The sequence below is a fragment of the Amphiura filiformis genome, chromosome 9, assembly GCF_039555335.1.
Source record: "Amphiura filiformis chromosome 9, Afil_fr2py, whole genome shotgun sequence".
NCBI classification, from domain to species: domain Eukaryota; kingdom Metazoa; phylum Echinodermata; class Ophiuroidea; order Amphilepidida; family Amphiuridae; genus Amphiura; species Amphiura filiformis.
The window spans coordinates 34572167-34598898 of NC_092636.1; the positions used below are offsets into that span (position 1 = coordinate 34572167).

General features: G+C 37.3%; 1 protein-coding gene across 1 annotated transcript; it reads right to left on the reverse strand.

The window, feature by feature from the left end:
- Positions 1-1709: 1709 nt before the first annotated feature.
- LOC140160920 (arginine--tRNA ligase, cytoplasmic-like) lies at positions 1710-24997 on the reverse strand. Its single transcript, XM_072184265.1, has 15 exons — positions 24865-24997; positions 19694-19849; positions 19002-19190; positions 18171-18260; positions 17770-17995; positions 17228-17364; positions 15382-15511; positions 14772-14879; positions 13538-13716; positions 9546-9655; positions 8736-8841; positions 7836-7949; positions 6683-6741; positions 5382-5629; positions 1710-3756 (listed from the first exon to the last, which is right to left on the reverse strand). The coding sequence occupies exons 1-15, from the start codon at positions 24907-24909 to the stop codon at positions 3647-3649; spliced, it is 2007 nt and encodes a 668-aa protein (XP_072040366.1). The 5' UTR covers positions 24910-24997; the 3' UTR covers positions 1710-3646.
- Between the last annotated feature and the right edge of the window lie 1735 nt (positions 24998-26732).

The following is a 26732-nucleotide window of genomic DNA, read 5'->3' on the forward strand; positions in this document are numbered from 1 at the left end:
GTATTTAATTTGGACAGTCCACAAAATTTGACCGCAAAATCAGCAGAATAGGGGTATTTAATTTGCACTGTCCATGAAATTTGGATAAAAGGGGTACTTGGGAAAATCCGGTAGCTTTATGTAAATATTTAGTGTCTGAAAAGGGCTGTTTGAAATTCTAGTCAGGGGTGTTGGAAATTCTAGTCATTGAAAACCACAAAAAAGGGGTTGTTTTTGGCCAAAATTTGTCCTTGATTTTGCATGAAAAAGGGGGGAAAATTTGATAAAAAATCCTTGCAAAGGGGGTCTTTAAAAGATTTGGTAACTCTCATGGTTGCCAACTTTTGTGTTGAGTTGGGGGCCGGGATCAAAGTTAATTCTTGTATACTTTCAAACTCTCTGTAGTAGATAAGGTGACGAAAAATCCTGTTCTACAGGGAATGAAAAAGGCATATATTACGTCAATATATTGCCCCATTTACACAATGAGCTAGACAAGTTGAATAAGAAAGATGCCTGATGGCTAGCTTTACCTCACAGACTTAGATTTGTAAACTGACATTGGTTCGTATATGTTGTTCAATGCACTTGGACGGTTGGTAAAACAGGCCGTAGTATTAAGAGAGCACCTTGAACAAGATTAAACACTAACATGAAGCTTATATTGAAAATAATGAATTAGGGAATACACAGGTATTAATTTTTGTTTACCCACATGACTGACCCAAGTCTTTCTGAAAGCAGGGATTTGTTTTTTTGTTGCCTAAAGCATGATTCAAGCCCTGACAATATGAGACATGGTCTAGTAAATGGAGGCCAAAATTATTACCTTATACAAACATTAGGCAATCATATACTAAAAACATCTAAGGTAGAGTCCGAAGTTTTCCGTTTTACGGAAAACGCAAGAAAATCACAGAATCGGAGGTACAACACGGAAAATGACATTTTTGTATGATGTGACAAAAAGATAAGAGAATTAAATGTTAAAAACGATGAGGAGTTGTGTATGTCAATTTTTATGATAAAAATACTGTTTAATAATACCGAAATATTGGTATATTACTAAGGCATGAACCCCATATATCCCTCCAAACTTCGTAATAGTCGGCCTATTATCATGAGAATATTCCAATCAGAGCATATTGATCGCGATATTGAACACTTTATTGTGACATTAAGGGTGGGGTATGAACGTTTGGACAGTATTTATTGTGGGACATTAGAGCACATCAGTCATATCGATTGCATTCTGAATCGAAGAATGTCATTCTGATATCAAATAATTTTGATTTTTTGAAATTCGCAATGTAATACACATTTTATGGCAAATCATTAAAATTGATATTTTTGATATTTAACAGTACTCGAAGTAAACTTTATAAATCTGATGATTTGTACTTAACGTGTATGTAGGTGGGATGAAAAGCCGACGATCAATTGAAAATTTTGACCTTTCGTATTGAAGATATGGATTTTTTTCCCCAAAACACCAAAATAAATGAGGTCTTTTTGGGAAAAAATCCATATCTTCAATATGAAAGGTCAAAATTTTCAATTGATCGTCGGCTTTTTCCTCCCAGCTACATACACTTTAAGAATATATCATTAGATTTATAAAATGTACTTCGAGGTCTGTTATATATCAAAAAATTGAAAAATATCAAATTTTTACAATTTGTCATAAAATTTGTATTATATCGTGATTTTCAAAAAATGAATATTATTTGATATCAGAAAGACATGCTTCGTATTCAGAATGCAATTCGATACGTCTGAGGTGCTCTCATGTTCCATAAAAAATACTGTCGAAACGCTCAAAACGCTCATTCCAGATCCCTTAATGTCATTGTTTATACATTTTAAGCTTTATTAATGACACAGATTTACAAATTTTACAACACGGATTACAACACAGAAAATGGATTTTAGAAAACTGTAAACTTCGGACTCTAATCTAAGGTCTGGCATACTTGGTTCTAAGTTATGAAGTTTTATGATGTCTATTTCCTGATGTATTTTATTGTTTATTTACTCCATATTTTTGCTTTTATTCAATTTCAAATTTGCCCCATGGACCAGATTGTGTTACATACACCCTCCTTAAACTAGCAATTTAATAAAGAAAACTGTTTTACCCAGATAACAAAATAACTTTGATGTCAACTTCTGATTCTGTGTATGTGTAACATGTATAATATATTACAATTGGCCAAAACTAAGTACCATATTGAAAAGTATCAAGCCAGTCACCAAAAGCGTACACATTTGAGCACCAGCTGTGTTTTGCTTGTCTCACAAAGTGCATATAGTCTCCCAAAGTGAGTCAACAGTATGATTGATATAAAATTGGATCGATTGAGTCCATACTTATTGGTCGAGCTATGAGTTTTAAAATATTTTAAAACTCATAGTGAGACCAATAAATATTGGGCGTAAAGCATCCAATTTTATCATTATTAGGTTTTGGATCCAATATTTTCCCACACTTGGATTCATCAAAACATAATAATGCACATAACTGTATAAATATTGATAGATTTACATATTAAAATTATTATTTTTTATATTCGTGAAATACAATCTCCAACAATTTCAAGTACTAAATGATATGCAAGGTTAGTGAGTCTGCTCTCAAACTAGTCCCCTGGTTAATTATGCGATTATTGTGGCTCACCCCACATTGGTGACTGCAAAGGGCTTCTTACGGGACATGTATGACTTAAATAAATCAACTTCAGCAGTTTATCATATACATGATGCTTATATGGCTTTATAAATTCTGACTAAAATGCTTATTTACATTTTTGCAACAAATTGTTTTTGAGACACATTAATTCAAAAGGCAAAATAAACTTCTCTTCTACACTTCCACACACCTTAGCTAAGCAGGTGTTACCATGTATTTCCCATTTTATCCCCACTTAATCTGAGAAAAAAAGAGTAAAAGATCTCTTCAATATTAATTTTTCAATCTCCAATGTGATGTCCTATATAAATGAAGCGTAATATTTGCCAAACAAAATCCCAGATTTAGGACAGGAGTTCATACATATCTATGATAAAATATTGTTTGTGATTGACTGGGATCTAGGAATAAAGATGTTTCCTCTTGTCCGGGTTATTATTTCAATAAATAACATTGCAAAAATGTTTTTGCATACATGATCAGGATTCAGTGATAGAATTAAGGCATAATTGTTGATATAAAGCCCTTGGGTAAGCAAGCTATTTTGAGTTCAGAAAATTAGGCATTAGGCAACAACTAAACCCCCAATCCTGTTCTACTGGCCATACTGACCCAGATTTCATATTTTGGGTGTTTTTCTATATTTCTCTTAGCTGCATGCAAGTAAAACAGCGGTTGTTTGGCCGAAGCGGATTGATTTTGAATAAAAATATTTGAATTCAGAAAATTGTCAAAATGTTTGCAAAACTGTTCAAATTTTTTCAGATTTTCCAAGCTTACTGTGATGTTTCATGGTCACTTATTATATTAGTCTCTTCCAGTATAAAAGAGAATAAAAATCACAGCCAACATGGAAAGTCAGTCTGCCCGTAGAACAGGTGTTTTTCCTTTCAGTACTTATTTACCAGACTCTTTATGAGAATTGATGCCATGATTCTCACTGTACCATTGAATAGTCAGTTAAGTAGAGTGTGTAATTTACATTTTGCTGACTTCTTTCAATCCCAGGATGCTAAAGCCTTTAGACATGACAGCTGCAGTAGCTTCACATAGCAAGATACGATCCATGTTGACCTTCACTACCTCACCTGCAGAGAACAAAGATATTAAGAAATGTCATACATACTGGTAAGGGAACAACCCACAAGTTCGATGAAGCCCTATAAACGAAAGTCCTTTCGTTAGAAGGCTAACCCCCTCCCTCCCCTCTAACGTAAGTGTCAAATATCGAAAATTCCAACCCGTATTCATTGGGCACAGGGCCATCGCTACGGTCGATGGGGTTGTGGAGGGGTGCGACATTGCTAGGATAATGATCAGGTTTAAGATATTTTATTTGGAAATATTTTTCTTCATAAAAAATTAGGACTTGCTGGATATTCAAATAAACAGGAAGTGCAGTACAGCTGCTTAAAAAAATGAACTTACAAGTTGCAGGTTGTGAGTACTGCACTCTATATTTATTTGAAATCATTTTCAAGCAACCACTCTAAAATGTCAATATCGTACTTCAGAAAATACTAAAATTTTTGCAATTATATATTAAATTCTTTAAAAATATCAACTTTGACCGATGTTTAAACTACTTTTTTTTATTCGTTATCGGACTTTTTGACCTCCCTCCCTAACTAAAGGACTTTCGTTTATAGGGCTTCATCAAACTTTTGGGTTGTTCCCTAATGGGGAAATTGGGCACTGACAAGGGCATCTTGGACACTGACAAGGGCATCATACAAAGAGAATTTTCCACAATCAGTTTTACAGCAAGAGTGAATCGAACTTTTTCATTTAAACTTTTATTTGATGTTGTTCTTGATCTTTGACAAAGTGAGGTTGCTTTTTACCTAACTTATGCCAATAAAAGACTAAAGGTCCATTCATACTACCACCGCATTTGTGATGCGTTGCTTTGCGATGCCGATATATCGATTACTTTTGCCGCAACTCAACGCAACTCGTCGCATTTCCAAGTTAAAATGTATTTAACTTTACTGCGATATCGCAATGCAGTAGTTTGCAGTACGATGCAGTGCGGCAACGCACCGCATCGCAAAGCACCGCATCGCAAATGCGGTGAGTATGAACGAACCTTAAGTGGCCAAACAGCTATTGGTGGATCAGTACACATACACAGAGCCAACTAAGAGGCTACATAAGAGAGCAAGGAATATTATAAAATAGGTTTGAAGAAAAACTGTGCAACAATACAACTAATGGGTACAATCTATTTCAACTTTTTCAACCATTGATCTTTTGTATTGGTTGTTTGATAACTAAATTATACTTAAGGTAAAGGGTAAAGGAGACGATCCTGTACAAACAGTGATCGGAGTGCCCATCTCTCTTTCATTGGCGATTGGGCCAGACTCCTACATGTAATGTTGCTATAGGGGGATCGCTACACCTCCTCCACAGCGAGTCTGTTACCTTCCCAGCATTTAACAATGCCGGTACCCATTTGTCGGAGCCCATTCCGCTCGGCCACCATGCTCCCAAGTTATTCTTGATGGTGAGTTATTACATGAAATATCTCAATAATGTTAAAATTAATTCTGGATAACTTGACTATTTTCTTAGCAAAAAAAGTTTTATCCCAGCAGGGCTTAGTCATGTCGGTAGTTTAGTACTGGGGTATGATAACTCTGGTATAGTACCAGAGTGAAGAATGAAACCTTTCTATATACTATTGACTTCTTATAAGACCCATACGTACCAGTCTGCTTATCCTTCTCCACACAGTAACATACATCATAGAACTCTGTGAATGTAGTAGACAACTCATACAGGTATTCACATAATGTATGCATGTATAAATCATCCAGGATCTTGGTGATAATTGAAGGGAATTTGATGATGCATTTGGCAAGCTTCCATTCCTTCTCGTGGTCAAGTGAGACCGCTACTGAGGCAGCTGCTTTGGTGATGGCTTCTTGGTCCAGTTTGGCTAACCTGGCTATGGATCTGTTATACAAGATGATGCATTGTATTATTAGTATTCAATTTACTGAATGGATTGCATCATATATTAGGCCAAAAAAGAAATCGTTGTGTTGCCCTCAAGTGGGAAAATGGGAAATTTGGGTCGGACGGTTGGATTTCTTTTTTTTTCTTCTTTTTTTATTAATTTTAAGTTAAAAACATTGAGTTTTTGAACAAATCTGTAAAAATCATCATTCAAAAAAAAAAAAAAAAAAAAAATTGCGACCCTGATTTTTCAGCATTTAGGGTCGGACGGTTGAGGGCAACACAACAATTTTTTTTTTTTCCTTATTTAATGGTCACTGCTTTCCAAATGTTGCACTTCTCATTTGAATATTCATTGGGCTATTCCATTTAAAATCCACACCACCCTTTATTAGAAATATCTTCCACATGGTGAGTATGAATTTCAAATGGAATGAACACATTAGGCAGTTCCATTTTAATTTCATACACCCTCTGAGAAAGATTCAACCTGATTCTTCCACAAAGGATGGTGAGTTTCAATACAGATTTGGATAATGTGCCAATTCCATGTGATATTCATACTCCCACTGTGAAAGACATTTGCAATATCTTCCACAGGGGGGGGGGGGGATTTTAAATGGATTTACCCATTTGCTCACAATATTCAGAAGTTAGTTTACTTTTTTGTCATTTCATGTTGCTGCCTACTGACATTTTATACTATTTTTACACATTTTGTGTTTCATTTTTTTTTAAAGATTTGTTACAGCAATTTTTCCCTTCACTATTATTATTATTATCATCATAATTATTGGATAAATTTAACCCCATGAGAACTACCTGCCGATTGGCCAAAAAGAAGTTTTCATTATCAATTGGACCAATCAACAACATTGTTAGAATAATTTCACCACACAAAAAAATTGGGGTGAATTATTTGCAAAGCTCCATTCTGATTGGTGATTAAAATGAAGATATCATGTAATTGATCAATCAGAGGCAATGTTAGATCAGCAGGTAGTGCTCAGGAGGTTAACTGATATAAAATTCTGCAAACCAATGACTTACTTGATCCTTGTGTACGCATATAAGAGATAGACAGCTGTGTTGCCTTTGTCATCCAACATCTGAAATAAGAAGATACAATCAAACAAGAGTTATTACTTCACTAATTACAATTTGGGTTACTTCTCTTGGTAATCCCATTTTGGTAATTCTATTTTGATTCCAGCCTCTTGTTTGTTATCAGGGCTGCCAAAATCTGGTCTGGACCCAGGGGTAGATGAAAAACAGTATAGGCAACTAAGGGTCTTTAAAACACACACTCCATGAAATGCATAGAGAGTGTGAGCTAGAATTACACAGTGTGGTTCGTAATAAAGTGGCCCCACACACAGGTGTGAAAATAACAAAGGTGGTGAAAAAATCAAGATATATTTACACCAGTCATCCCAAAAGAGTGTTCTTTATGTTATGCCACGGGTAGTGTGGCCTAGTAGTTAAGATCTTTAAGTCCCTGGTTCAATTTTTGAATGGAGGCAAATATCAAAAACTTTATTATGCACTCTCTCCATTACTGCACTTGGATTTGTGGGGCAGATGCAGTGAATGACAAAGATCTCACAGCCAGTTCTGATCAGGGCAACACCTGGCTGTCTGTACACCCTATCCTGGGGATCATAGGAGAACAGTGCCTGACATTAATTGATTTGATAAATATAAAAATTTTAAAAAAGCTAATGTATTCAAATATATACCAATACACCTGTGAGCATTGCACATTTATATCAAAAGACCATAATTTATAGATGAACAACATCAAACCAATATTATTGACACTTTTTATTTGCATGTGCATTTGTATTCAAAGAAAATGTACTTTTCAATGGGAGGTGGTTTGTTTTTCTCAACACACTTACAAGCCGGTATATTATAATCAAATGCAGTAAACCTTTGATGAGCGTGTATTTTAAGTATACAACACATATTTTTTGTGTTGGACGCACTTGTCTCTGATTGGCTGCTGAAGCCATCTGCTGTTGCCGAGTGGAAATTTATGAATGAACTGTGCGCCAGACGCGTTGTTAGCTCAATTTGCAACATCACGGTAGTCGCGCCAATCAAAGGTTTCGTAGCATTTGATTATAGCAAACAGTGTTACAGTTTTGCTTGTTACTTTGGATATTGGTTAGGTGATGGGCTTTCTTCATAACATACTTACCCTATCAAATGAGAAGACATAATCATTGACCCTATTATGACATAGATCAGCATATTTAATACATCCATATGCTACTGACTGCTGGGCTGCTTCTAGCTCTTCTGGACTCAACACCTGTGAAAGAAATTAAAATGAGAAAAAAAAGTTGAAGGCATTTTCAATCCAATTGTGAAGCAAACACATTATTCATCCACCATTTTGGGGGTAACATGTCTGGCTATATTTCAGAATTCTGTATCATATTTGCAGCTGGATATTTTGCAAATATCTACACATAGAAACTACTTCTAATCAAAGATATATGGCTTCTGCCACCATATAACCTAACCCCCATGAACATCTATTATTTAATTTCTTGTTAATCCAATTCAATAATCTTAAAGGCAACACATAATATTAATCAAAGGGAAATGGACCTTACTTTAATGCCTTGAAGCATTTTAATGTAACCCCTTAACATATTTCTGTGTTACTCTCCGTTGTCCAAAATTCAAGCACTTTGGACATTCAATGCAATGCAGAATTACACATCAATAGTTATTAATTACACACCTCTCACTTTATCTCTTGATTTTAAGGGGGTACTACACCCTTAGCCAATTTTGTGCTTATTTTTGTGTTTTTCTCAAAAATTATAGCGCATTGGTGACAAGTAAGATATGTATATTATAGGGCAAGGACTACAACTACTGCACTGAAAATTCAGCAACTCAAGGCAAGTAGTTATTGATTTATTGATCAAATATTGGTTTTCCTCATTTTTGACTGTAACTCCACAACTGTTGTCTGTGCTGTCACCAATGCTCTATAATTTTTGAGAAAAATGCAAAAATAGGCACAAAATTGGGCAGCGGTGTAGTACCCCCTTAACAGATCATTTCCACTATATCAAATATTTACCTCATGTCTGCCTTTCTCTTTCAGTTTGTCCAAGGCGCGCTTTAAACCCTCATCTAACAGATCCTTTAATTTCACCGTGTCGCCTGAACGAGTTTTGAATTTCTTTCTGAAACAAATAACAAGTTTATATACATGTGAAATGATAGACTGTGCAGGAGTTAAAAATTCAATATTGTAAATTACAAGCACTTCTTATGTTTATATGTATGGTCTCATCTCAAGTTGAAAGTAACGCCATGTTGGATTTTGCAAGGGCATATTCGAATTAGTGCGTTTACACGGTTGCGTCACCAGCGTACAGACAAGGAACCCTTCTACGCATGTGTATACGCCCCACAGAATTAGGGTAGCGTGAGTGAATCAAATCTGCCATTTTGAAATCCAACATGGTGTTAACTTGAGATAAGACTATAGCTATAGAAATATAAAGCCTTTTGTTTCAGAAAAGTAATGCCCATATCGTATTACTCATCACAGCATGTATCCAAAAATTGCCGGTGATTAAACGCTAGCAGCATCTGTAAAAATGCTATCAGTGTTCAGTATAGGCTATTAGCAATGTCCTTAGAAAGTTGCCATGAACTTGAAGTCAACAGGTGTAATTTGACCAGTGAATTCTGACTTCCATACAAAGTCACTTCACATGAAAATAATTATTGGCACTGCTTCCACTTGACATAATTAATGCTGCTTTATTTTGGTCTTGGGGAGTATTTAACTGTATAATGTGACACCAACCAACTATTGAAACAATCAAAATACAAAATTGTCTTTGGGTCTATCATTAAGATTTCACCACTACAAACTTACTTATCTTCACCAAGTACCACTCCAAAGCCAATATGTTCCACTCTATTCTTGGTAGGATCATACCACCCTGCTTTTTTAGCTCCTGAGAATACACACTGCATATGGACACCCTGAAAACAACAAATTCAATACTTTTTTCAAGCCAGTGCAATTATATATTTCATCAACAAAATGGGTCCATATCAACAAAATGGGTGCATATTTGTTGATGGTTTCGAATGATACCATGTATTTATTACAATAGCAGGTCAAATGTGTGAAGTTTTGTTTTCAACGGTTCAGTAAAATCCCCAAACTTCATAAAAACATATTGAAATAAATATATATCTATTTTTTCTCTCTATTCGCCATAGAAGTGATGATGTAATAGGATTAACTACCATAGCAATAGGTTAAAACAATTTTTGAACAGATCGCACTATACTAGTACGTTCACACAGTACCTCTGCATTGAACCATAGATGTCAAAGAACAGGGATAAAGACCTGGACTGTATTTCTATAGAATATTCATATCATGCTAATCACTGACACCTGTAAGATTAGTATCTTTGAAAAGAATGGTCTTGTATTCAATCTATGATTGCAGACATACACAGGTGACAAGTGCAACCTGCTTGTAGTACAGGGCGATATATTCAAAAATTGTTTTAACCTATTGCTATGGTAGTTAATCCTGTTACATCATCACTTCTACAGCGAATACAGATGTCACAAAACAAACTTCACAGTGGCCATTCGATTTGAAATCCACACTCCCTGAGGCTGCATCAAACGCCCCTCATGTCATGCAGATTTTTTCTACCTAGTCTTAAAATGTTCCATTGGGCTAGAAAACACCCTGTGTAAAATTTGAAGAAAATTGGAGGTGGTCTTGGGTGGCCTCGGTGGCGTTGAAGTTGCGAGGTATTGAAATTGCCTTCTTACATATGGCAGCTATTTAGAAACACCTTTGTTACCACAGGATAAAATAGCTGCCATTTGTTTTATTGCCTACAGTGATAATAAGTGATCATAATGGATATCAAAAAGTTCCAAAATAAAAACAATAATCATGCATAGGCTTTAGAATCCTCACTTATCAACTTACAAAGGAATAGCTGCCATATGTGCTATTTTCCAATAATGACTGTATGTTGTTTATCTGTAATATATGTTGGTTTCTTGACAATGCTGCAGGTTTAAATGATATTTGTTTCTGCAAAAACACATAAATAAGGTATTCCTAATGCTCAAAACCATTAATTTCTAACATAGAATATAAGAACACCAATGCATATCATTCATAAGTTGGGAATGATGCAGATTTCAACATCTGAGAAATTTGAGCTGTAAGTAAGTTCAAATGACCTGGAGCACTGCATAAGTCTAGAGATGGCAAAAGTTTTGTATTCAATAAAGATCTATCTCCTAAAAGAATCCATAAACCAACTTTCTGCAGGAACGATCACCAAGAAGCAGCAGTAATCAAAGTTGCAAGACTTTGTGACTTTATTTCGTAACACTAATCTCTAGCCCTTGGTGGAGTACTTGCAGTGTTGTTGATGCTCCTTGGAATGATCTGCAGCTCTTTCAAAGTCTACTGTGTTGTTACTATGCTGTGAACCCTGATGTCTCCAGCAGCGCTGTCAACATGGTTAAAGCCTTTTTAAGCAATACCTCTGGTACTTAACACCTGTAATGGTACCACTTTCCTCTTTAGCAGCAAGATACCGGAGGATGAGAAACAACGGTTGGCTGATAGAATCCTTAAGCTTCAACCAAGTGAAGAAATACAAGCACCAAGAGACAAATTTGGCACAGGTTTGGGAACCAAAGTTCCCAGGAGATATCACAAGTCCACTACAGATTTAGTGTCACAAGACTTCTGGTTTACAATTCAGCATCTCCACATCAACTCCACTTGGGCCAGTTGTTAACAGTTTCTGTGAGGAATTCCAGGTTGTTAACTGCCGCTTCTTGGTGATCATTCCTGCAGAAAGTTGCGTAATGGATTCTTCTCAGATCTTTACTGAATACAAGAAATTTGCCATCCATTTAGACTTATGCAGTGTTCCAGGTCATTTAATCTTAAAATCTGCAGCATTCTCAACTTCTACGAATGATAGGCATTGGTGTTATAAATACTAGGCCTATATAGTATCTAGGGTTAGGATTAGCTTACATGAAGGATCAACCCAAATTTGATGACACCTCTATGACTTTCAAAGAGGTATTAGAGGAATTTGATGAGACTAGTGATAGGCTGTACAGCCCAAAAAAAGGGGTGATGTTGGAAAAAGCTTAGGGTACTAGCTGAATTGAAGCAGCTAATCCTTCTGAGCATTTTGCCACCTTTTAAAAAAAATCGGTTGAAAAATGAGACAGTGCGGGCCAAAAAACTACGCACAAGGGGGATTTCTTGGGACCCCCCCTGTTTTTCACTATTTTGACAATTATGGGCATTTTCTTTGCTGTTTGTTGGATTCTAATGACTATTTACATGATTTTGGGTCCTCTGGATATATTTATGCAATTTTTACACAAATCGTATGTTTTGATGCAAGTTTAAGAGCTAATTTAGGATGTGAGGGCGCTGTTCAACATAATAGCCGTTACGTATCCCCCCTACTAAAATTTTATAATTTTTTATTATCAAATCAAAATTACTGATAAATAACAGCATCTGTCCAAATTTGAACTCTCAAGCTTATTTCACTTGTGCGTGGTAACCATTTGAAAATGTGTAGAGACGCTTCCATTGACTTACATGTGATACAAAGTTCGTTGACCCCTGTATATTGCTATGGGCAGGTTACCCCTGTATTAAAAATTAGCGCCACGGTCACACCAAATGTGACAAATGACTGAAAATTTCAGAATATGGATGATTAATGATTATCTCTAGTATGATTAACTTAAAAATAAAAAATGGCTGCGAAAGGGGTCACTAAATGGTAAAGCGCCCTCACAGCCTAATTTTGCCCAAAACCGTTACTTTTAAGGACACATAAAAGTTTCATTTGACACAAAGTGCATAAATGACCTTCCTGGAGACCTAAAACTATGTAAGTAAATACCAAAAATGCATTACATAATTCTTAATGTGATAAAATTCCTTTAAAACTAGAAAATAAAGGTCAAATCCGCCCCCCCCCCCTTGTGTGTCGTTATTTGGCCGGCACTGTCTCAATTTTTGGCCGATTTCAATAAAATTACTCAGACCAACAAGCTGCATCAAATAAGCTGGTACCCTAAGCTGTTTGCAACTACACCCTTATACAGCCTATGACTAATGAGACAGGTGCCCTGTTCAATTCTAAGCAAACTAATGCTGTATTGATTTCAGATTTATTTGCTCCATTGCATCACAGATATACTTAAATTTAAGTATCTGTGATTGCATTCACGAACCTCCTCTCACAGTGAATGGAATTTATCCAGTGTGACGTCACTAGGGGTCGCCATAGCTGGAACATATAATATTGTAGAAATAAATGGTTCTTAGCATAAGGAATACCTTATTTATGTGTTTTTACAGTAAACAAATATCATTTAAACCTGTAGCATTGTCAAAAAACCAACATATATTAAGGAACTAGGAGGACAAACAACATACACAGTCATTATTGGAAAATAGCACATATGGCAGCTATTCCTTTGTAAGTTGATAAGTGAGGACTCTACAGCTTACGCATGATTATTGTTTTCATTTTGGAACTTTTTGATATCCATTATGATCACTCAGCATCACTGTAAGCAATAAAACAAATAGCAGCTATTTTATCCTGTGGTAACAAAGGTGTTTCTAAATAGCTGCCATACGTAAGAATGCAATTTCAATACCTTGCAACTTCAACGCTACCGAGGCCACCCTAGACCACCTTCAATTTTTTTCAAATTTTACACAGGGTGTATTCTAGCCCAATGGAACATTTTAAGACTAGGTAGAAAAAATCTGCATGACATGAGGGGCGTTTGATGCACCCTAAAAGGATGAGCAAAACCGCTTACCTGTCCCGCATCAATTACATAGAGAATCCAATCCCCTTTCTCGTCATGTAATCTCTGTCTTATAGCAGCCATATCAGAGGTATCATATGTGTAGCCACCATCTGATTTCACTATTGTCATAGGTATAGTTGTGTCAGGGACAAACATAATCTTGCGACCTTCATCAAATTCCAGGAATCCTAAACAAAATGTAATTAAGTAGTTAGTTTGTAAGTTGTAAACAGGTTCTTCTGAAGCATGTAACAATTTTCAGTAACAATAGATTTTTAAAATGCATTGTAGCTCAAAATTGTAGTTTAATCATGCTTAAACTACAACTGGCACTGGCATGGTGGGGCAGCGGTCTAAGACTTCCAACTCATAATCACAAGGTAGCTAGGGAGCTAAATTGTAGATTCAAATCAGAAGCAAGTAACAATTCTGAGCTACAATACACTTTTAAGCACCCAATCATACTTATACTATCATGGGCACAGTGGCGCAGCAGTCTAAGATTTCAACTCATAATCATGAGGTAGCTCAAATTGTTAGTATAAATCCCTGTGGCACCACATGTTGAGCATTGCCTCTCCCCACCGAGGTGTACAAATGGGTACCAGCTTTATTCAATGCTGGGAAGGTAACAGACTCACTGTGGAGGACGTGTAGCCATCCCCCAGCCACATTTTGTGGAGGAGTCGGAGTCAAATGAGCCACGGACACTCTGACCTGTGAACATAGGTTCATCCCCCTTACCTTTTACTACCACTGAAAAGGTGCAATTTCAATTGAATGAACACAGCTTTCTCATGCAATCCAACCGTGAACATATATCGCGTATTTCAAACTACAACGTGAATGTACGACCTTGAAAACAATAATCAAAATACTAACCAATGCACATCTGAGTTGGCATGGTTGGATTCACTTTTGCGATTTCGCGTTATGCTCGCACAGTTTCACACGCTGGCGCACATCGCGCACTGTACACGGAAAAATACTCGCGCTATGTCAGGCTATGTTCATTCAATTAAAATTTATAGTATAAATGGGATATTTGAAGCTCACAAATATTGTTTACTTCTACAATCAAATCACATATTTTCAGTCCATATTCTTTCTACATATTTCTTCCTATATTAAATTTACATTAAAATTTATTCATGCTACATTTTTGCACTTGGGTACTTCCGACGTAAGACAGGTTTTTTCCTCGCTTAATGACAAAATCTACCAAGTATACTACTCCGCTTACCTTTGCCATCTAACTCTTTGACAACATCACCCATCAAGTCCTGATAAAATGACTCGCCTCTTGGAATGAGATTATGGATGTCCAACTTGTCATAGATTTTGTTAAATTCTGCAACAATGGAAAAAGAAATATGAAATTATATATTCTAAGCATATACATTTAAAACATTAAAAACTGCCGGATTCCTAAAATTTTAATTTAAGATTTTTAATAGTAAGCTTGATCCATGGTAATCTTTTTTGGATGTGTTTCTGGAAAGTGTGGCCTGTAGATAGTTTACCTACAGTGGCATATGCAAAGTGGGATGGGGCATGTACCCCACCCCCACTTTTGTCAGTGGGAGGAAAGTTTTAATAACACTGATTGAGAAAATTTGGTACGAATACCGTAAAAGTGGGAAACAGGTACAAAAAGTAAAAATTGGAAGCAGAACTGTAAGTTGATATGTGTGTGAAATGTGACAACTGCTTTAAAATATGAGCTTTCCAGAAGCATTGTTGTTCCCAGTGTTGTGTTCCTTGTTCTGGTGTTTTTTGCTTTTTTCGTAATAAATGTGTTCAAGAAGGACATACAAGTGTAAAAGAAGGTAACCCATACATATAATACAAACCTCTGTATGATATTTCACATATAAGCTTCCATGCTTTGATGATGTCTGGATCATGAGCTTGTAACCTGACTACAAGCGCATAGGCCCGCTTCTTGAATTCTTCCTCATTATCAAAACGTACCTTGGAAGCCTACAAAAATATGCAAAACAATATGAAATTACATTGTCAATGAAATTATTTACCATATCATTTAGCATAATTCAATATTTACACAAGATGACATTTAGTAGAGCAATTCCTCTTCAGAAATTATATTTATATCGTGATCTGTTTGACAACTTTAACATCATCTGTGTGATGGGATATAGTAAAATGAGTCATAAAAAAACAGCTAAAAGTCCAATTCTTTGTATATATCATTAAGAAAGAAAGAACAGTTTAACAACCCAAAGTGTTACAATTAAACAAGATAAATAAACACAAATCCCGACCGGCATACAACCCAACATGAAAAAAAAAGCAAGGGAAAGTGCCGGCATAAGATTTGAACCCACGACCTTCCGATCTCTAGACGTACGCTCTATCCATTAGGCTACCAGATCCCACTGATAAACGGTGGTTAAAACTGGGTCTTATGTGAGCAGTCGAGGTATACAATACACACAAACAAATACATGTATTATGCAAGTACATAACACAAGTTATTTGTTCCAGCCCATGCACACCACGCAGTGTGCCTGTTCTCACTCATGTGAGGATTGCACTTATAAGGAAGGAAGGAAGGAAGGAAGTACAGGAGATCATTACTGATGCTTTTAATCGTTTCCCCAACATAATACAAGTGAAGTAGGTTTTGGGGATACGCATCCTGCACAAGAACAAATAAACACAATGGGGAACGATTGCTTGTTATATGAGGAAACTGAATTATAATTAATAAGAAATGTATTTGTTGTCTTGGTTAATTTGTGACATTTTGGATTGTTAAACTGTTATTTCTTTCTTATTAATTATATTCAGTTTCCTCTTGTAGCAAGCAATAGTTCCCCATTGTGTTTCTTTTTTGTGCAGGATGCGTATCCCCATTACCTACTTTATATATATCATTGTTTTCAATAGCATAATAATACATGTATCTCAAGAAGTTTATTTCAACAAGAATGTTTGATGAAAAATAGAATTGATTTTAAGCAATGAATGACTCATCATTTTGATCCCTTCACCAATGCTTGAAAACTTGAAAGACTTCTAGGCTACTCAAATTTCACTCACCGGAACGCTTTCACCGGGTCAACCTGCATCTTCAGCAGATGTTACTGCTCTGAAGATTTGTTGTTGTTAGTGATGTTATTGGAACACCTCCGATGATGTCACAGATGTAGATGACGTCAAACTTGAAGATGTGGTGGCGCCCCCTTGGTTCCGGGGGGTCAGGAGGTTGTCCCAAACAGGGTCGACGTCTAACCCTTCCCAATAACATCACTAGCAACAACAAATCTTCAGAACAATAGCATCCGCTGATGACACCGGTTGACCCGGTGAAAGCGCTCCGGTGAGAGAAATTTGAGTAGCGTAGTAAGTCTTAAATTGCTTCCTATTTACGTTTACCGCTACGTATGAATATACATCATTATATTGAATGACTTGATTGATTGATGACTGAATTGATTTTGCCTAATGAATGACTCATCATTTTGATCCCTTCACTAATGCTTAAAAACTTGGATGACTAAAGGTTATTGGAAGTCACTTTATTTGATTTTTGTGGTACTGAAAATCTTTCTCTAAAAAGAATTAATTCTTATACATTTTTTCTAGCTCTGAACATACAGCGATTCTTTTGGATAACTGCAACCACTTCTTCAAGACCTTGCACCTGTTGAAATGCTAACGACTTGTCCTCACCTTGTAGAATGTTTGAAGATCTTGAAGTGGTGGGGATTCTTCACGATAATTAGGAAATTGGTCCTCCAGATGAGCTATAAGCATGCCAAATTGAGTTCCCCAGTCACCTAAATGGTTCAGTTTGAGTATATTATGACCTGAAACAGTAAAATAATGTGAACACTTAGAGAGATGGGTTTTTTTTTCCAAGTGGAAGCAAAGTGGGAGTTTTCCAAGTGGAAATCATGTTTTTTTCCACCTGGGGCAAAAACCTGCAAACTTTGTTTGTTGTTTTCCCAGTTCTTCCTTTAGCCATTTACCCAAAGAATATGCGATAGTTAATTTCAGATGTTTTTAGTGCTTTCAGGTTTTTTTTGGACAATACTACAGGTGTTTTAAGGCGCATCCACTCTTCAATGCATGACTGCACGTTGTCTTAAATCAGCTGTAAAATGCTGTCACTTCCACCGTAAATATGCCATTCAAAGCGTTCTGTTTAAATTCAGGTGGTGGGAAAAAAGTACTGAGAGTTTCTAAATTACAATAATTTCAACAATCCTTACCAACAAATTCCAAAAGACGAGAGATACTCTCTCCAATGATAGTTGACCTCAGGTGACCCACGTGCATCTCCTTGGCAATATTAGGTGACGACATATCAATAATGACTTTCTTCTTCTCCCCAACGGAAGGTGGTAAAACTCCTCTGGTCAAGATCTTGTTCAGGATGGGGCAGACAAATGTCTTCTTCAAGTGGATGTTGATGAAACCTGGACCAGCAATATCCAACTGGAAGAATTCAAACAATGCATCTCATACTTTAAACCGTGTTGTAAGTTGGCTACAAGTTAATCCAATTCTCAAATACATTCCCATGTGATCCAAGAGATCAAGTTTTGATATAAAATATTATGCACTAAGTTTACAAAATCATCATCTTCAAATCATCTTCAACCTAACTCACCTTATCAATAATGTCATTCTCACCAACATGGCTTATGATGTTTTGGGCAATCTCTCTTGGAGCAACTTTCTGTCCAAGGGCTTTGAGTTGCTAAAGAAAAGAAACAAACAAAATGTCACTCAAAACCAAATACCAGTCAGACACAGACATATTCGGATAGAATAGCATGGCACAGTGGTTAACTATTGTTAATGTCCATAAATGTGATGCGATCAAGCAAAATCAGTCGGAACTTGGAAATATTGATTTTGAGATATAGCCAAACAAAAAAATTTCGTTTTGTTTCCTCTTGTTTTGGAGACTCTTTAATTGCTCATATCTTTGGAACTGGTTATTCAATTTCAATGGGGTTTTCTGCAAAATGCAGCTTTTTAAATGCTTTTACTATCCTATAAGAAACTGAAAATTTAATATTTTGAGTTCCGACTGATTTTGCTTGATCGCATCACAAATTACCATTTATCTGCTCTCTCCATTGGCTTGTGGGAGCTACACAGCGGCAAAGAGGTGGGTTTTAAGAAGGTTCTTGAAGGTTGTGATATTTTCTTGACCACGGGCGGTGGTGGGTAACTCAATTGAAACGATGCACTTCTAATAGGACAGCAGAGTCAGAGCATGGCACTTTGCACGTACAATGGGATATTCCATTCTTTCAACTCCTATGGACGACATGGCCTAATCTCCGACACAAGGAGTGTAGATTTCAAATGGAGTCACCCATTTAGGTAACCCCATTTGAAATTCACACTCCCTGTGTAGGAGATTAACATCATGTCTTCCATAGGGGGTGTATGGATTTCAACTGGAATACCATAGCCCAATGTGACTCACCTGAGCGAGACCCATAGCACTGTTACACTGATAGTCTCCAAACCTCTGTTGCTGGCTAGTTGTCACTGCTATGACAGGATCTGCTAAGTCTGGGAAGGCTGCACGGATGGCATCGCCAAACACATCCTTCAACACCTCATTGATATCAGGCATGCAGTCATCTGATTGGCCTTTTTCTGCCTCAATATTCTGTATAAAAAATGCAAATATGTATTGTAACGATGTAAACTATAAAAAAATAGTCTTAAAATTGAAAACATTTTTGTGCGCTTCTGCACAAATATCCCAATAAAACTGGTACAAAATGTGCTCATCCCTTGGCCCTAAATTTCAATGCTTACGCCGCTACTGGCAACTAGCGTAAGTGCTGTGCCCAACTGCATGCACGCTATTCTATATCTACACAATGTTATAAGTCTCATTTTTTTCACGTATAAGCCGAACAAACTAGGGAGAGCATTTATCATCATGCCTCAAAATAAACCCAACTTTCTGCAGGCTCTCCAGGTGTTTCTTTTATGCGCATGTTGTGTCCTCTAAGAAATCCTGGAGCCCTTGCATAATTGAGGGCATTTGACAAGGAGGACCTGCCTTACTTCCAGGTCTGTTCATCAAATTTATATTTTCATATCCCCCCTCAAAAAAAACTCTTGCACTGTGGCCATTGGGAAGAATCAATTCCAATAACTTACCCGTTTCAAGTGAGTAATGCGGAATTTGAGTTTATCATTGGCGGCTCTCAATTTCTGTAATTCAGGAGATACTTGATCTTCTTCATCAGATCCATCCTGCATCTTGCTGTTTTGTAGTCTTGCAATGTCTGCCTTCAAACGGGCTATATCAGCCTCCTGAAAAACATACAATTACCACAAAAAAGACAATTATTATTAAGCGTGTTCTCATTAAGCCTTTGGGCAATTCCGTAAGGCTAATGAAAGTTGATTCCCAGTTTCCCATTACCCGCCTCCGGTCAGAAAGAAATGCTGATCAAATATTTCATTATTTTCCATTATTTCATTATTTCACATTTTTCAAGTTTTTAAGAAAAAAAGGATAGTTTCATAGTTGGCAGTGGTGATACAAACCCACCCTTTTCATTTCAAACCCACCCTTTTTATTTCATACCCTTTATACAAAACCAAAACTCTGAAACCCACCCTTTCTAAGCGTGGTTACTAATCATAGATACATGCAGGGGCGTCGCCAGACCTTTTTCATTAGGGGGGTGTAAGAGTCAATGATTGCCAACGAGCCGTCTGTGTGCCATTTGATTGACCACAACGTAGGGGGATTCCCCCCTCAAAAGTAAGAAACTTTTGCAAAATGAAGACCCAATTGAAGCAATTTGGTGGACCATTTTGACACTATTAGAGTGTAAAATTTTAGTTTGAAAAAGCCCCCACATTTGTGAAATGAGCGGTCCATGAAGCCTTTTGCGCGAATTTTCCCCTATTATTGTAGGCCTATAAATTGTGTTAAACAAAAATTTGAAAATGTCGAGAACAGAAGCGGAAATGGTCATTTGTGTGACCACAACGCAGGGGGGTGTCTGAGGGGGGATTTGTCCCCCCCTCAGAAGTAAGTAAAACTTTTGCAAAATGAAGACCTAATTGAAGCGATTTGGTGGACCATTTTGGCACTATTTTGTGTAAATTTTAGTTTGGAATCTTTCGTGGACAAGTTTTCCCTATTATTGCAAGTGTATAAATTTTGTAAAACATGTTAAACTATAGGGCCTAAACTGGCAAATATTGAAAGCAGAAGCGAAAATGGCCACTTGTTTATCCATTACGCAGGGGGTGTTTGAGGGGGAAATTTGCGAAATTTTGCAAAATGAAGGTCCAATTGAAGCCATTTGGTACAGCATTTTTACACTATTTAAATCATTGCTTTACAAGACTTGAGACTCACAATATTAAATCATGCATGTATTGTCATGCATGTATTGATGTTGAAGTCAGCACGGAGTCCGTCTTAATATAATACTGACTTGGTGACAAAATGTGACGACGGGCCGTGCATTTCGGCGGACCGGCAGTAATTTTCACAATTCACATGCTTTTAGGGCGACGACCCGCCTTCAAGCAATGCCTAAAATAATTGCAGGCCTATTATAAGACCTACTTCGATCGACCCGACTGCATGTTTTTAGGCATAGGCGCATAACACGTGCAACTTACTTTTTTCTCCCTTTTCCCCTTCTCTTCTCTTCTCTTCTCTTCTTTCCTCCTTCCCTCTTTCTTTTTCTTTCCTTTTCCTCCTTCTCCCCTTTCTTTGCAATTTGCCGACGATGGCACGATTTTGCCGACGGATTTGACGATGGGGGGTGTCACACCCCCCATCCCCCCTCTAGCGACGGCCCTGGATACATGTAAGTGGTTATGATGGTCCAGGAGGTGCAGATTTGCATCCAAAGAGAATTACATATTGAAGTTTTAGATGACCAACCACTACAGAATGGGATTTCAATGTTTTTCGTGTTTCATTTTAATAGTGTCATTCAATCGGAAATTACAGTAAGCTTTGAGATTGCAATTGTTGATTTTTAAACCCACCCTTTTTATCAGTGACGGGCCTTTATATTTGGACACACATTTTAACCAGAAATTTTTCAAACCCACCCTTTTAAGTATTTTGTGGACCTCTCAAACCCACCCTTTCTAAAGCGTGGGTTACCAACAGTGAGTTTTAATGTCATCTTTCACGTCCGAGAAACGGGAGTATCTACAACTTGAGAACAAGTCCTCAAACGTTCGAAATTTGTAGTTACTTCATACAACTGACATACTATGTATATGTAGGTATGAGAGGCAAACCTTAGACACATTTGCTAGTCAGCCAAATTCGCCTAGACCGGGGTCCAAACACAATACATATTAATACATAGTCATAGAAATTTAAAAGAACAGATTGGACAGGCTGGTCATGCTGGTCAAGAAACCTACATAAATATGTTTTCTATACTTCACTTGACCCAAATATATGATTTTTATGGTGATAAGACAATCGCACAGAGGGATTTTGATAGCAGTTCCATTAAAAAAAGCTGCTATCATCATGAGACTAAAGCTGAATTTATACTCAATCGCCGAGCGATTGCGATTAAACGCTTTTGAAAAGCGATGGGCAATCGCCGAATTTTGCGATGCATCGCTCGTCGCTTTTGCATTTATACTTATCACGGCGATAGCGATTGCAGACGACAATTAAAATATTCTAAATGCCACAAAATACATTTTAAAACATCAGTTGCTGTCAATAATTATTGCTTTGAATTAATTCATCACCAAAAATTAATAATCGAGAGAGGTAAATTAATTAGCAAAATAATAGATCCAGATGGTTGTTTATGATTGGTTGACGCATTCACGTGTCAAGCGATATCGCAGGGAAGTTGAGATTTCTTCAACTTGCAAAAGCGACGTCGTTTTTGCCTCGGCGATTTGAATCGATTGATCGGCTTGAAGCTCTGGAAATGTAAGTAAACATTGAGCATGCGTGAAAATCGCTTTTCTGCAAAAGCGATTGAGTATAAATTCAGCTTAAGATCTAGAAACACCACCGAAATGCTGTTTTGGGGAATTTTGCTAGCAGAATCTTTTTGATGTATCTGTATCTGTCTGGTCACGTACAATCACCATCTCTGGTTGTCGCTTAAAAGTGTGTGTGTGTGGGGTAGGTTCATGTGCAAAGTCGCGGTTAAATATTAAAGTGGGCCTTTGACGTCAGCGTCTTGATGTTGATGGTTTCTAGATTGGTCTTGAAGGTCTTGACGTCGGGTGCGGTGCGTAGGTTCTGGTCGAGTTGGTTCCATTCGCGAATAGTCTTTGGATATAGCGAGTGCGTGGTGATAATGTTGTAAGATAAGGCCCCCGATTGCCTGGTCCTGGGTTGACTGGATGAATTTGTATACTCGAAGATGACATTTGATGTTACTTGGTATATACCCGTGAGTTTCTTTATAGATGGTCGTCAAGCGTAATTTGGTCCTACGGTCCTGAAGAGGTTCCCACTCTAAATTAGCAAGAATTTTAGTGATACTAGACTCCCTGCTGTAGTCGCCAACAGTAAACCTGGCAGCTCTTTTTTGGATTCTTTCTAACTTATCCCCATCTGATTTGTGCTGTGGATCCCAGATCCCGGAGCAGTACTCTAGCTTGGGTCTTATCAGGGACTTGTAGGCAATAGACTTAGTGCTGTTGTTGCAGTAGTATATGTTTCTCTTCAGCAAGCCCAGCATTTTATTAGCCTTGGTAACAGTTTGATTGATGTGAGTAGACCATTTCAAATCATTGCTAAGTTCAACGCCGAGGTACGGGTGATGTTTCACCTCCTCGAGGATATGGTGACCCATCTTGAAAGTCAATCTTTGACTTTGACAAGATGTAACTTTGCTACGGAAAGTGCTATGACAAAAATGTTTTCAGTTTTGGCTTTCTTTACTCAAGGGCTTTAATTTGATATATAAAATGATGCAGTTTGATGGCAAATTTGAATTCACCTAGCATACCTAGTACATGATCATCGATACATCGATTCATGTTATGCATTCAGCATTCATGCATTGCATGATCATCTCTGACGTTAGTGCCGTACTATTACGCTGACTTTCGTATTCGGCGAGGAGGACGATTTCGACCTCCTGGTTTGTTTACAAACAGAGATGTAGACAAAAGACCGTTCCAAGTATCAGAAGGATGGTCCACAATAGCGTGATTCACGTAACATGAATGATGAATAGGGATTAAAAAGCTGTCACGTAGAACCACGTGCTTCTATTGTCCAATTTGCCATCAAGATTTCATATGGAAACAGTTCAGTCAGACCCAGTACACGATCATGTCAGAAATTAATATTTTGTTCTGGGTCTGATTAAATTCGGACTACTCTGACGTTTGATCGAGAAATCTATCTATCTATCCACGACGACACGATGGTTAATGTGTGGATAGAAGATAGAGATTGCTGGTATACCACGGCCAGTCGGGCGAAAGCGTCTTCAGTTTTAAAACGATGAAAACAATTTTTAGATTGTCCAATTTGCTAACATTTATGTATCTTAGCTGAAGCTGAAGTGTGTGCGGGGGGGTGGCGGGGGAGGGGGGCGCTGAAGTATAAATTCCGACCATATAATGAGTCCGTTTAATTCGGCAACCTTGCTTGATCATAGTTGTTTTGACAACTGCCAACTGCGTCGGTGATTAAAGATTTGAGAAAATCCAGTGCTGGGCAAATCAATCCATCTCCCGATTTGCAAGGGTTGACTTGTCATTGCCCAGGGTCATTGCAAACTGATGGTGATACCCTTCCGGTTCTTGAACATGTGAGCCCAGCACTACATGTGTCGATCACCTATTTACAATGGGGACTGTGTGATGTCTGGCGATCACTCGAGAAAAATTGACACAAAATGACGTTTTTCGTGAGTATCGTCAAGGTGAATTGATGAAGGAATATAGCACATGTGTCACTAATATGTCAATAACAATATCCTCATATTTTTGAGACAATAATTAACTTGACTTGAGGAAGAAGTTTTATTCATATGCATGATATTGGGCCCTGGATGGCAACCGTGTACATGTGCCAAACAAGGTACGTTACATGAGCACGTATACTTCCACATTCTAACTTTCGTATCACAAGCTATCGGTTGTTCATACGAAAGTTAGAAATTTTCGAACAACTCTGACGTATGTACACACTGGCACTGCATCCATGATAAGCATGATAAGCTTAAAAGTTAAATGTACATTACATGTCCCATCTAATATTCATGTTTATCATGCTGTTAATACCAGTCAAATATACTCTACCATCATTATATTGCTACTAAAAATAAAACATATTGGAGTAAGCTTACCTGTTGGACAGCACGTGAAAGAAATCCGGACACGGTAGGATCCATGTTTAGAGAATGAAAGTTGGCAGCGAAGTGGCGATTGCAGCACGGAGATATCAATTAGATAATTGATTGAAGCTGTGCAAAATAAAGTATAGCAGGCCACCACAGTCAAAAATTATGATACAGGGTGTCCCAGAATGATCTATATGAGGAAAGTTGAATTTTTCTAGGTATGAAGAGCATTACTATTGGTAGTATTGTTTAAAATTCTAAGATCTACATATATTTAGCTTTCTTAGGAATTTTAGATTCCAAGTTTTGACAAAACAACCGATTTTGAAAACTGTAAAATTACTAACCGTTCAGCACAAAGTTATTTGTAAAATATTATGCAGGTACAAATGTAAACTGAGCTCAAAAAGAAACTTATAATTTTTTACAACTTGTGAATCACAAGGTCATATTTTAAAATACTGTCAATCAAAATGAACCAAAATTACACACAGGATTACCTTAATACTTTACTCAAACCACATGTCAGTAACCAAGCAGTTGTCCAACTGACACAACAGCAAAATGCATATCAAAACCTTTAGTAACATTTCAGAATCAGTGAATCCACGACAGACTTGGCCATTCAAAACGCAACAGAAAACTGGCTAAAAATGGCCAAATTTTTCTTTAAATCGCCGTCAATTTCGAACTAGTGAACTCAGAATTCTATTCCCACGTTTATATTACCTCGAGATATTCCTTAAGCCTAAAATTATTTTTTTGAAGCTGTAGGTGCTTCCATGAACCCGTCTGAATTTTTATTTATTCCATGTTTTCACTAAATTGTGTTCCTTTCCCTGCGTGGAATCAAGTTTTTCTGGGTTTTCCTGTCAAACCTGCCCTGTTCCAACAGTCACTCTACGAAATAGCGCTACGCTATTAAAAATGTCCTCGGGTTAAACGACTGTATAGACATTTTCCCTAATGGTCATCTAAAAATGGTTATGATAGACCTGAATTTAGTCTCGCCGCATACAAAAAACTATGGGTACCCCCTAATCAGAAGTCAGTTTTATATCCCTCCTTAATATATTCTCGTTCATTAATTGGTTGAACGAGTATCATGTGACCAAAAATAGTTTTGCTATTTTGCAAACTTGTTAAAAAGCCGATTGAGGAGGGAACGGAGTACTATTCAAAGTACTATCTCCCGGGGAAATAGTTTTACTATCTCCCTCTGAGCGCGTCCCGGAGCGCGTATGACCTCATAACCGCGTCGCAGTTCCTAGTGGTCAGTGCAACTCGCCACATACACGGGATATCAGTACCGGTTCCGGGGTATTAATGTGTAGCAATTCGTTTTGTCTTGCGAAGCACACTTAAGCAGCACAGAAGTGCAGCTAATACGGCGGTTTAATGGCATAAATCTGAACTTTACATCAGGATCACTATCTTATATTGATGGTGAAATAACAAAGAACATGGTTACTCGTTTCACGACGGTATTGTAGAGGTTACAACAGCTTACAACGTTTTCACGGTAAGCTTTAGTCACTCAACTGTGTGCGTGCCCTGTGCATTCAATCAAAACAAAGCAAGGCCAGCGTAGCCTTGACTAGGCCTAGGCCTAGCCTACATTTATGCCTAGGCCTATGCCTTGTGTTTAATGAACAAAGAATATATTAATGAAGGATATAAAACAAATATTTACTGCTCAAAATTCGGGATCTGGTGGAATCTATTGGTCCCCTCGGTGAACTGGAGACCGTGAGCCTACTATTTTCCCTCGACCTGGCGGTCTCGGGAAAATAGTAGGCTCACGGTCTCCAGTTCACCTCGGGACCAATAGATTCCACCAGATCCTCATGAGCAGTAAATATTTGTATACTAGT

Coding starts and splice junctions, on each gene's coding strand:
- LOC140160920 (XM_072184265.1), bottom strand. CDS start 24,909: ATGGATCCTACCGTGTCCGGATTTCTTTCACGTGCTGTCCAACAG. Junction 15,512..17,227: donor ATCTTCAAACATTCTACAAG/GTGAGGACAAGT, acceptor ATATTTTTGTAG/GCTTCCAAGGTACGTTTTGA. Junction 5,630..6,682: donor TATGCGTACACAAGGATCAA/GTAAGTCATTGG, acceptor CTTGTATAACAG/ATCCATAGCCAGGTTAGCCA.